This window comes from Abrus precatorius, unplaced genomic scaffold (genome assembly GCF_003935025.1).
Source record: "Abrus precatorius isolate BTA unplaced genomic scaffold, Abrus_2018 Scaffold3, whole genome shotgun sequence".
NCBI classification, from domain to species: Eukaryota; Viridiplantae; Streptophyta; class Magnoliopsida; order Fabales; family Fabaceae; genus Abrus; species Abrus precatorius.
Window position 1 is genome coordinate 7,238,749 of NW_020874373.1, and position 13,005 is coordinate 7,251,753.

At 29.4% G+C, this 13,005-nt stretch overlaps 2 protein-coding genes across 3 annotated transcripts; one reads left to right on the plus strand and one right to left on the minus strand.

Moving 5' to 3' along the window:
- The first annotated feature begins 6,367 nt into the window (after positions 1 to 6,367).
- LOC113861519 (mitochondrial carrier protein MTM1) lies at positions 6,368 to 9,980 on the plus strand. Of its 2 annotated transcripts, none has more exons than XM_027494380.1 (10): positions 6,368 to 6,638; positions 6,725 to 6,790; positions 6,875 to 6,991; positions 7,274 to 7,333; positions 7,458 to 7,628; positions 7,777 to 7,873; positions 8,061 to 8,152; positions 8,251 to 8,400; positions 9,151 to 9,209; positions 9,353 to 9,980. In XM_027494380.1, the coding sequence occupies exons 1-10, from the start codon at positions 6,522 to 6,524 to the stop codon at positions 9,486 to 9,488; spliced, it is 1,065 nt and encodes a 354-aa protein (XP_027350181.1). In that variant the 5' UTR covers positions 6,368 to 6,521; the 3' UTR covers positions 9,489 to 9,980. The 2 variants fall into 2 exon arrangements, with proteins under 2 accessions (XP_027350181.1, XP_027350182.1); XM_027494381.1 differs by having other exon boundaries at positions 6,725 to 6,770; positions 6,834 to 6,991; positions 7,777 to 7,879; positions 9,353 to 9,836.
- Positions 9,981 to 11,019: 1,039 nt separating this feature from the next.
- On the minus strand, positions 11,020 to 11,694 carry LOC113862075 (arabinogalactan protein 22). Its single transcript, XM_027495228.1, has 2 exons — positions 11,519 to 11,694; positions 11,020 to 11,114 (listed from the first exon to the last, which is right to left on the minus strand). Exons 1-2 carry the CDS (start codon positions 11,643 to 11,645, stop codon positions 11,020 to 11,022), a joined length of 222 nt encoding a protein of 73 aa, XP_027351029.1. The 5' UTR covers positions 11,646 to 11,694.
- Between the last annotated feature and the right edge of the window lie 1,311 nt (positions 11,695 to 13,005).

Sequence of the window (13,005 nt, forward strand, 5' to 3'; positions counted from 1 at the left end):
TAAAATCCCAGCATGCTTCTTCAATGGACTCTGGTTATAGGTTTGGTCAACATTTTACAAGCAAATGGGTTAAGGGTGGGACAGACTTTTTTGTTTGTCTTGATGCTTGTGTGTATGTGAAGGAATTTGATTTAAATGTGGGCAGAGCAAGTTGCATGCTCCTGTCCACAAAGGTTGATACTCATGCAATGCAAGGCTGTCATTGGTCCTTTTCTGAACACCTTTTACTGTACCCATAAATTTATAATTTACAATAGAATTGCTCCACAACCCTTTCCTTTACATGGAGTGAACTTCCAACCCTTTCTCTTGTCAACTTGTTTTCCAAGATGGAAATTAAACTCAGAATACCTTGATCATGATTTCATGCTCCATAATTATTATGTAATCTTTTTAAAGAAAACTCAAAAAGCTATGTTAGTATTGTTAAAAGTATAACATAAAGGAACATGTGCAAAAATTAATAATTATAAATTTTATTTAAACATACTGAATATATATTTCATTAGTAAAATTTTATTTAATAAATATTATATTCAATCATTTGTCTAAATGCACCCAAATTTTCTTCCTAGGATTCCAATAAATTCTAGAAAGACAGACCTTTGTCTCTACAATTTTGGGATTTTATAATTTTCTACCTAACAAGTGTTTTATGAAAATATTAAGATTTCACGAACAGTGATGTGCCCAGAAGAAATAGGTAGTAAAGGTTGCTAGACAAGATAGTAATGGACTCACTAACACTAATTCCACGAGCAAACATAATTAAATATTTATGTTTACGTACAAAACTATAATATGGTAAACTAATCAGTTTACTAAATTAATTTTTTAATCAAATTTAATTAGTGCGTTTTACAACCAATTGAGGTGAATTTTTATTCAATAAAAATGTGTTTTTCTAATATAACTATATGTATTCCATGAGATAATTCATTTAATTTTTTTAAATAAATAGTTCTGATTTCTATTTTAGATCTGAGTATATTTGATTTCTATTTTAGAAATAGTTTTCTGTTTTTTAAAAATAAAATCTAATACAAATGAAAGTAAAGATGAAAAAACAAAAAACGGGTGGTCGAGTTTGAAATTCGAGTTTTGAGTTAAAAAAAAAAAACTAAACAGGAAAATTAAAATAAAAATAATTAGTAATTTTTCCTGTATAGAAATAGTATTTTTAAATGAGAGTATTGTTTATAGAAGTATTCTCAAACAAAAACATTTTTGGAGATTAACGATCCTTTACAAAGCTAAGTATATATTTTTTAGATTATGTAATTTAAAAATGTATTTAAAATTAAATAAATTATAAAAAATTATTTGAATCAAGATACATTATTTTTATTTTTATTGACGTGTTAAATTTAAAATCTAAATTTAAAATCAGGATTCATTGATATTAAAATCATCTAAAAAATCAGTTTTATTTAAAAAAGAAAATATTTTCAATTTAAAATGATATCAATATTTTAAATTAAATTGAAGTAATAATATTAGAAATAAATAATATTAAAAGTAGTGAAATAAAATGCTTTTCAAAGCGTTGATGGTATTAAATACCTCAATTTCTAAATTAATTCAATCATGAATTTTATTAGATTACTCCTCCTTAATTAAATTTTCAAACCCTTTTTTCTCTAATTATTATTGATACAACCTACGTGTTTAATAAAATCAGTGAATAGTGTAGCTGTAAAATAGAAGCCAACTGAAAATCAACAAACTAGTTGATTAAATTTAAATGTTCGGAAAATTTATTGTTAAATTAGCTAATAAATATAAAATAAATGATAAGAATACAATTAATTATTGGATCAAAACTTAAAGTTTAATAATTATACATTCTAAATAATTATAAATTTTTATATTTAATTTTATTTATCTTTTTAAAAAATAGGATAATTAATTTTTTAATTTCATTATTATTTATAAATATTTTTATTTATAAAATGATGTAATACAAATGAAATTGCATTAATATTGACCATTTTATATTATAAAGAAGGGATTTGATATTTTTGTTAATTTTTTCAAGAAATTAATGATTTATTGCTCTCAGGAATAATGAACGTTATTCTATTTACTTATTGATTTGATGATGTTTTAAATCTATTACTTTATTCAAACTATGTAAATTAGATAATTCATTTAAAATTTAAATTATTCTTGCAACTCATGAAACTTGTTAGTTTCTGCTATATGGTTTGTACAATATGTTAAATTTTTATTTAAGGTAGACAAGACAGGGGTATCTTTGAAATTGAAATAGAAATACTAATTCTAACTACCAATACACAACAAACAAACAATTCTATTTGTTTCAAATGCTTTCTTGATTACATTCATTCCAAAGGTCACAGACTGTTAAGCAATAGCCAAATTTCCCACTAAATACATGGTGGTTCCTGTCAATTGAATTCCCAGGTCTCAGGGTCCTTGGCGTTGACCATGATAATATTGTTCTTCAATTCATTAGACAAATATGTGGCTTTTTTATTTATTGCAAAATTAAAATTAATTTCTTAATTTATTATTTTTTTGAAACTATTTCCCTATTTGGAATGTATCATTTCATGGGACAATAGTTTTACTAAAATAGTTAATGAAAATGTTAAATTTTTATTTTTTAAAAAAATAAATTTTGTCACCAGAAATGCAAAATAACCCGATTGTGATATATGTCATTATCAACATAATTTCATAATATGATTGGCGAAATTAAATGCTATTTTCGCTATACATATTGCAAATTTCTCATATGGTGACACATGTTACAATATGAGTAAATTTTATCATAAAAATTATACAGCTTGCAGGATCTGATATGTGGTACAATTTTAACCTATTGTGTGAATATAATTTTATTAATTTTAATAACATAATTAAATAAAATCTAATTTAAATTTATATACAAATTATTACTATATTTAAAATAAAAATAAAATTACTAACATAATACTAGAATTTTTCTTATTTTTATACAAATTCAAATTATATCTTAATTAAATAAATTTAAATCACTAATATAATTAAAATTTTTATCATTACATACCAATTATGATTACATTGAAATTAAAAATAAATAAATTACTAACATAATATAAGAAAATCTTTTTTATATTTATATACAAATAACTATTAATTCTTTGTTAAAAAGAAGTATAAATTATTAACGTAATTACAATAAAGAATTTTATTAAACCCTTTTTAAAAATTAAAATTTATTTTCTCTGGCCCAAAAAAAATATACATTACAAATATTCTTTAAATAAAAAAAATCAACAAAATTCTTTATTGTAATTATGTTAGTATTTTAGATTTTTTAATGAAGAATTAATAGTAATTTGTATGTAAATATAAAAAATATTTTCTTATATTATGTTAGTAATTTATTTTTTAATTTCAATGTAATCATAATTGATATTTAATGATAAAAATTTTAATTATATTAGTGATTTAAATTTATTTAATTAAGAAGTAATTTAAATTTGTATGTATAAAAAAATATTTTACAATATCATATTAGTAATTTAATTTTTATTTTAAATATGGTAATGATTTATACATAAATCTAAATTAGATTTTGTTTGATTATGTTATTAAAATTAATGAAAGTAAATTTATATAACAGGCCAAAATTATGCTTAGATTCCTACAAGTTATGCAATTTTTATAACAAAATTCACTCAGATTGTGACCCTGTAGTTTTGCGCTATGTATAATGAATCTAATATTTAATTTCATTAATCATATTGTGAAATTACGTTAATATTGACACATGTCAAAATCTGATAATTTTACATTTTTTATAGTGAAATTTATTTTAAAAATTTTAATATTTTGTCAACTATTTTGGCAAAACTATTGCGACACAGACTAATACACTGCAAAATAGTTTAAAAAAATAATAAATTAAGAATTTATTTTTAATTTTATAATATTTGAATAAAAAAGCCCAAATATGTATTATATATCGTTATGGGGTTCGGTTATAGCATCTTTAATTGTCAACTATTTGTTACAGAATGATATAATTTTTTTTTTTTTTTAAGATTGTATTTATGTTTCATGCTCTGAAATAAATGTTAGGCACGAAATAAATGTGCCTGTTATTTGAATGTAACTAAACAAGTCCTAGAAATTCTAATACAAGTTTTGAACTTGTTTTACTTATCATGTGTAATCTGCGTGCAGTGATGTCTCTTGATGCTGTTACAAGTGTTGTCATGAAATTTATTAATCACGAGGCTTGTGATTATTAGATTAAACCTTTACACGAGGAGCAATTCAGGAATGTGCGGCAGCATGTTTATAGAAAAGCATGGAATGAAACAAAACTACGTAAAAATTAAATAAAAAATATAACTTTTTAATAATAAATAACTTATTTAAACCTATAAGCTAATCTTAGACAATTAGACAAGACATACTTACAAGAAGGGGGGAGGGGACCGTTTCATAAAGGGTGGAAGAATGAAAGCAGAGCAATGAATGAAAGGTCCATAGAACTGATCGAACTTTCTGTGTGAAAGATTGAAAACGAGACTCATTTCAGTGTCGTGCAACCAAAGGGTATAAACGACACCTGATTAATGAAGAGGGTCTCACTTTGACTGTGTTCCAATGACAACAGAGGGATGCAGAATGCAGTCTACCTCACCTGTGTACGACAACTTCCAGCGTTGTTTCGCATCGCGTTTTCTGTGCAACGCAGGCTTTGCTCCCCTGCCCCACTCAATCAAATCTCGACCACGAAACGTTCAATTTCAGATACAAACGACAAACCTTCTTACGTTCGTTTCTATTCTTTCTTTCTTTCGCTAAACGTTAATTTGTATTTTGGAGACGATAAACGTTAAAAAATTAAACTATTAAATTTTAGATTAAATACATTTTCAATCTTTATAAAATCACTAATTTTAATTTTAGTTATTGATAAAATTTTAATGGATGTCAACAGATTATTATTCTTTTTATGATGGTTTACAATATTCGGCCCGGTGCCTAACAAGTTAATAGCTTTTCGAAAGGATTAAACAGTGCTTACATAAAAAATAGCTATTGTGTCTGTCAACAACGCTGGAAATCTATAAAATGTATCATATTCATAGAACAACAACATAATATATCGTGGTTGTATGAATTTGAAAAACAGTTAAATTAATATTAAATTAGAAAAAATAAGAAGCATATTTCTTGATAATTAAATAATTATGCAACAGTTAATAATCGTATGATTCCTAACATTAATTTATAGAAAAGATAGATAAGAAATATATTTCTTTATGAAGAGTCTCATTAGTTTAACTCAATTTTTCACAAGGAGACTGCATTTGCGTATATCACATATTTAATATAACTACGTGATATTCAATATTTACTAATTATAAAATTGATTTCCACATCCATTAAAATATCATTTAAATAATGAATTTATTTAAATAATAGAAGATTAATCATAAAAATAATTTTTAACAGAGTATGAAATTTTTTTATGGAGTGAGATGGGGAAGGGATTGGGAGAGGTGCATAAGAGAAAGAGAGAATTTAGAATAAATATTTATTTTGTTTCTTTAAAACCACTACTGAATCTTAATATGGTCCTGAAAAAAAACAAGTCGGATACTTAAATTCTTTGATATTATAAATACAAGATAATTTAATTCTTTAGTAATTTTTCTTCTGTTTTTAGTATATAATTACTTCCTAAGAAAAGTGAGTCATCCACCAATTTAGTTTATAGGAAACTCATGAAATAATAACTCAAATAGATGAAAGGATTATAAAGTGTTTCATGTTTGTAATTCTGAGAGACTAATTATTGTCTTTTTTTTTTTCTTTAAGAATTAAATTAGGTTTATTATTTTTAAAAAATGAAATTGAACATTTACTCTAAGATTTATAATTATATTTTTTTCCTAATTTAAATATCAATAATAGTATATTTATTATTTAGTTTTTAGCACACGTTGTCTGTATCTTTTAATACATACCATTTTTTACCTGAAGTTACAATGCTTGATTCACATATTATGTGTGTTAAGGATATATAGGTGACAATATTTAGAATACAAGTGTGTAACAAATGTAATTAAATGGTGAAAACCACGTAAATGTGTAAGAAAAATTTTATTTCGCAATATTTAACTGCTTAATATGCATAAAAAAGACTAATCATAATATGTTTATAATTACAAAAGAGATATCAAATTGGTACGAAACATAAAAACATTACGGAAAAAGAATATCTTAATTACTAACGTGATTCGATGCTTTCTCGAATATCCTATCCAGGATTAAAAAAATGAACTTGTTTGGGTGGGTATGGATATTAATATTCTGATGGGAATGGGGTTGAGTCCAAGTCCAAACTATACACCTCAGAGCTCAGGCTGAGAACACATGCGAATTGTTTGGCGCCCTCAATTCCACGCCACGAATCCCTTTCCCTCCGAAACGTAAACCTAAACAATTGTTCCGCCGCTACGAATGTTGATTCCGAAGGAAACGTTTCTCCAATGTCACCAACACAATCCAATTCCGATACGCAATTGAGTATTGGAGAACGGGCTTTTTCCGCCGCCGGCGCCGCTGTTCTCTCTGCCATCATCGTTAATCCCCTCGATGTCGCCAAGGTAGACTTCTATCCGTTGTTTTTGTTGGTGAATTTACGTTTGTGAATGAATTGTCATCGCCACGTCACGGGTTACTCTGCTTTCAGACAAGACTTCAAGCACAGGCTGCCGGTGTTCCCTACCATGGTATTTGTTCGATTCAAACAAACACGGTAATGCTCCTTCAGTGTTTTTATTCACTATAACTGAAATTAGCTTTGCATTACGAGGTTTGTTCTTTGTTTATTTGTTTTCAGATGCTACGATGTCCTGGTTTGCATGCAGTTTCTGGGTCTGACCCAGCACCGCCATGTCCTTCGGAATGTAACCGCTATAAAGGGGCGCTAGATGTCCTCTACAAAGTTATACGTCAGGTTAGTGTTTTAAAATACGTTAACAAGCTTTTACACAGTTGTTTTTTGTTCTCTCTCAAGTGATGTGAAGATAACGAAAGTTCTGTATGTGAGTCGTTCAGTCTAGTGGATTCTTTTCTCATACAGTAATACTTTGCATTAAGTCATGTTTCACAAATGTGGTAGGTGGTAATTTTTGAAGCATTCATCTGGTAGATGTGCTTTTGTAGCCATTTAATTGTTTTTTCCCCTTCACACCCTAATAACTTACTATAAGAGGGTTCACAGGAGTGAATTTTGCAGGAAGGCTTTGTAAGATTGTGGAGAGGCACTAATGCAAGTTTAGCATTGGCTGTGCCAACCGTAAGCTCTTTTTCCAGTCTGGAAATTTTTATTTCATGCTTTATGGTTTAATTTAGAGGTTATACTGGTCATTCTCTCAGATATAGTTATGTACTTATGGTCCTGTGTTTTTGCTGACAAATAGGTTGGAATCTACATGCCTTGTTATGATATTTTCCGCAACATGATGGAGGAGTTTACAACTCGGAATGCTCCAAATTTAACACCTTACGTTCCATTAGTTGCGGGATCAACTGCACGTTCCTTGGCTTGCATTTCTTGTTATCCTGTAGAACTTGCAAGGACTCGCATGCAGGTAAAAATTGTGGGCTAAGTTTTGGATGCATTGCATAATTTGCCATGGTTACCTTATAACTGCTTCTCTAAAGAAACTTGTTTGCTCAGTTGCTATTTCTTTTTTGGGTTGAATTGCCATTTTTCTTACATGTTTTCTCGTGTTTTAGGCATTTAGAGAAACCCAAAGTGGCAAGCCTCCAGGGGTGTGGAAGACATTGCTTGGAGTCATCCACCCAGTCAAGGGCACCAGTATTCTTCAAAGCTGTAAGTGTACTCTTTTCATCTTTCTTTAATTTACCTTTCTCAGTTTAGCTTCCGGGTTAATGTATGTTTACGATCACTTCTCTTTTCTTTGATGAATGACCAAGTTTGCAGTTTATGTTGCTCTGTATGATATGTGTCTTTTGGTGGCCCCAATTAGTAATTACTCTGATTACATTTTATTGAACAGTACATAAATACCGCCTCTGGTGGACTGGCCTTGGAGCACAGCTTTCTCGGGATGTTCCATTCTCTGCAATTTGCTGGTCAACCCTTGAGCCAGTGAGATTTTGTTACATTTAAATAACGAAATGAATAAGATTTTATTTTATCTTTTTGTTTGGGGTATTATGTATTGACTCTGGAGTTGCTCTTCTCAGGTTAGGAAAAGCATTCTTGGCATGGTGGGTGATGGAGCAAGCGCAGCTACTGTTCTGGGGGCAAATTTTTCTGCTGGTTTTGTTGCAGGAACTTTAGCATCTGCTGCCACATGTCCACTGGATGTGGCAAAAACTCGACGACAAATAGAGGTTGTTTCTCAAAACCTTACTCTTGGTGGTTAACTTTCTATGCACTTCAATCACCGTACCCCTGCCAAGAAAAGGCAGAAATTTGGACACTGCATCCTCAGGAAAAGTAATCAACCTAGGTTCTTGTAGAAGGTGAAATTTGTCATTTAAAAATACTATGCAAGCTGCTGTCTGAAATCAAACTTCCAGCGTGATTCTGTCTGGCCCTTAAACTAATGAGCTAAGCCTCAGAAATCGAAACAGTTCTCAAATAGATGTGTTGTATGTAAGAAAAAGTACAGACTTTTCCCTCTTTTGGGGGGTGGAGGTCAAGAGGGGGGAGGGTAGGTTCTGTGTGCATATTTTCAATTGTTCATGTTTATATTGTTATCCATTAACATTGACACCGGGCTTCAAATTCAATGAATTTTGTATGCAACTATACAAGTGCAATCCAGTTAGAATATTTAACAATTGCTAAACTGTTGTAGCCCATAGGTTTGGCTCATAATGCAGATAAATATGTAGAGGCGCATATAATTGGCCATTGATACATGGTTTTCCAGAAAGCTTAATCTTTAAAGAATGACAAGTAGACAATGTTTTTAGCATGAATATTTTCCCAATGTTTTGGTGTGATTTTTCCTCGTCAGTTAATTTTTAAATTTCATAGGGAATATAAGCATTGAATTAATTTGCGCACCCGTAAAACTTACATAGTTTGATGAGTTCATTTTCTCTAACGTAATGGTTTCCTTTGCATTTTTGCAGAAGGATCCCGAAAGAGCATTAAAAATGACAACAAGAACAACATTAATTGAGATTTGGAGGTATGTGCTTGTTCCTAAGCTGATTATTGATCTGATATCATTTGATTTCCTTCTCTGTAGATCATGTTATTTCTGGAGTTCAGAGGGTTATTTACGATGTAAGTTATGGATTGACCTTGGGATCTACTCTTTTCTTGGGACAGGGATGGAGGATTAAGAGGACTATTTACAGGTGTTGGTCCCCGTGTAGGGCGTGCAGGTCCATCAGTTGGGATAGTTGTCTCCTTTTATGAAGTTGTCAAGTATGCTTTACATCGCAGGCATCCAACTTCATCATAAAAGATACTTGAATTTAACATCCAGCCCTGTTATCTGGAGGCTTTTTAATTCCACTTGTAAAGATAGATTAGTGATGAATTTCATCAATGCCACATGTCTCGGCCCTAAAAGAACCGTGTTCTTAACGTCGCAAGAAATCAGAGCTCAAAGAAGCAACAAAACACTCTGCTGTGGGCACCTACTAATTAGTAACAATCCAATAATTGTCCATTTGGATACGTGTTGTCCATTTTTCTTCATTGCATTTGAAACATTATGAGAAAAGTTAATAAGTGCCACCAAACGAATTGAGACAGAGTCGGCCCTCACCAGCAAGATAATAGGCTTGCGCAGAGAAAATAGTTTTTTTTTAATACGAATTTACACAATTCTTGTATTTTATTATTTATTATAAACCCAATTCATTAAATTATATAGGCTACGAACTCTTTGTGAATATTATGGATGATCCATGTTCTTAAGAATGAAATACAAGAAAATTGTTGTGGGGTCCAAGCATTAAGTCCAAGAATATCCTCTAGTTCTGGGATGAAAGAACGGATAAAAAGGTAGATGCAATTTTGAATATCTTTTGCTCCTTTTTTCTCTTTTACAATATTAAGCATTTTATCGGGGGTGTACGGTGATTATAAAAGTCATGAATTGGACATTTTTATTATCAATTCTCAAAAGATAGTCTTGTTTAGTATCACATAAATGGTGAGACTCTTTTGAAGGTACTAATTATGTACTAATAAATACAGGAAAATTATAAGATTAAGGGTCTGTTTGTGTATGAGTGTATGAATGAAACTCAATTTCAAAGAATGATCCCAATTTATTTGGTGATGGATCATGGTTTTACTGAAGATTTGTTAATACTGAGAAAAATATTAGTTATTTACCTGGCCTATTACATTCATAACATATTTTAATGAATCAATTGATAGGTGACCCAATAGTGTTACCTGACTTAAACAAGATTTAATGTATACTTGGTTTAAATATATTATTAATTTCTTATTTCTATAAATATAACAAGTTTTGAATTCAGACAAAAAATTTTAACTTACATGATGAAGAGGTGATATACATGATAGAACTTAGTTGAGCATAATTATTTTACAGCAAAACTAAAAAAAATAAAAGTTTAATGAGGGACAACACGAAAAAATATTAATAGACTGAAAATATAATTAAATTTGCGTACTTTATTTTGCCATGTTTTATATAAAGTTACTGAATAATATTAAAGCGTTAAATCTTACTGTCCTCCGTCCTTGTCTAGAAAAAGAGATTCTGACGTACAGAATAAGATAACTTTTTGAATTAAAATTTTAACAAGGAATTAACGTTGATTCTAGGAATAATAAATTACCAGATTTTTAATAATAATAATAAAAATAGTAGAACAGAAAAACACAATCTCCTGCACTAGCAAACATTAAGCACCACTCATAATAAATTATGATGTCCTGAACCACGAAATAAGTTGAACCTCAGCTCCTACTATGTTCAAATTCTTTAACAAAGCAGTACAAATAATTCAGAACTAAAGGGAAGACGCATCAAAAGGGTGGATGAGGTACGTGAGCACCAGCGCCACAAGCATCAGTACATACGCAATTCCTTGGTCTATTGAAGTACCTAAAGAACAAGCCAAGACAAATAAATGCATTAAAACCAAAAACTGAAACAAAGAGCACATTATGTACAGTCATGTCATGCAGCTTTATCCACTAACGAAAAACCTACATTCGAAAACAAGTGTTCCTGTGTAGTTGCCATTTGAATTTTATTGAGACAATTATGGTGAAAAAGTAAAAATATTTCCTTCCACCATCATGGGATGTAGATCTCCTCAACTGTATTAGGTTGCAACATCTACCACCACATCTCAAAGATCAAATTCAATTTCCTAGACGCAGGTACAAATTTCAAAATTGAATGTAGCATTACATCATTGTTTCTTTCACAGATTGGGCACTACAATTGTGAAGGGAAAGAAAAAGATTCAATTTTTAACAAAATAGAAATGTGAGAAAAATTACCATCGCTGGAAGGAGCAGGAGCAGGTGCAAGAGAAAGGGATTGGGCTTCAAGAACAGCAGGTGAGAAAATGGCATAGACCATAGTATAGATCGCTAAAATTTCAGAAGCTGCTCTTAAAAATGCCATCTTTTTTTCACACTCTCACTTGGGTGCCTTTTAGTTTCTAACAGAGAATCCTGGTTTGAAATGAGAGAGACTGAGACAATGTAGATACCCCAGAACCAAAATTCAACAAGTCAATGTGTGTCTGTTTAGAATACACTGAAAAGGAGCTCCTTTTATATGGAGGTGAATTGGATTGGAAAACCAGTGTGACTGTAGTATGAGATTGAGTGTGGAAGCCGGTAAAATGTAAATGCCAACACAACATTGGGATTTGAGTGCCTTTCTTCCTTATAATGGGACCACTTACTGTTATGGCACATCTTTTCTTGTGTTAATTTGAATTGGGGCTAACATGCCCATGTGGTAGTTGTTTATATATATATATATATATATATATATATATATATAACTATATATAGTTTTATTAACTAGTGTTTTAAGGCTATAGTTATTTTTAAAAATGATGAGAGATGTATTAATAATAGTCTTTTAATAATTTTTTATTTTTTATTCTTTAAGCAGTGTCATAATTTGTTAGCATTTATATTATATCTACACACACCAAATATATCAAACAAGAAAGTTACTTTCAGAATAAAAATAAGAGAGATAAATTTATTTAAAGTCATATGATTATTTTGAAAAGTATATATATATGTGTGTGTATGTATATGTATATATAAGTTTACAAATGAAACAGGATTAAAAGGGGCGTACAAATGTCATGCTGTCCCAATTTTTTAGTGTGTTAATAAATTAAATTTATTTTAAACAATTAAACATGATTAAGATACTAAAACTTCTGTTATCATTGACTTAAGAATACAACAAATGAAACATCTTTTTTACACGTACTCGTACACTCATCTTTTCTTCTTTCCAATTTTTGATAAAAAGGAGAGAAAAAAAATAGTATGTTTGATTTTTATTTTAAAAATAAAATTTTCTATTTTTAAAAGTAAAATATAATATAAATTTGCATTATACTTCACTTTTAAAAACATAAAACTGTTTTTAAAACAAAAATAAAACATGTTTTTAATTTGTCATACTTGTACGTGCTTCATTCGAATCTGTAAATATAGAACTTAAGCTTTAAATGTTAAGCTCAAATTTAATTTAAATTTATAACTCAATTCGATCAAGTTGAGTGTGGGTAAAACCTGCAAAAATCTATATATAAAAAAAAATAAATCAGATTTTAGCCAAATTAAACATTATTTTTGTAAACTTAAATTATATTTAAAACTTTTTAGTCGGACTTATTAAAACCCGGTATCTATCATGTACCAATCCAAATGAGCAATGTAGTCCATTTGGCCGTTCTCTAAGTATGTGATGAGGCATCTTGAAACAGCAATAGACAATGAAATGAGACAAA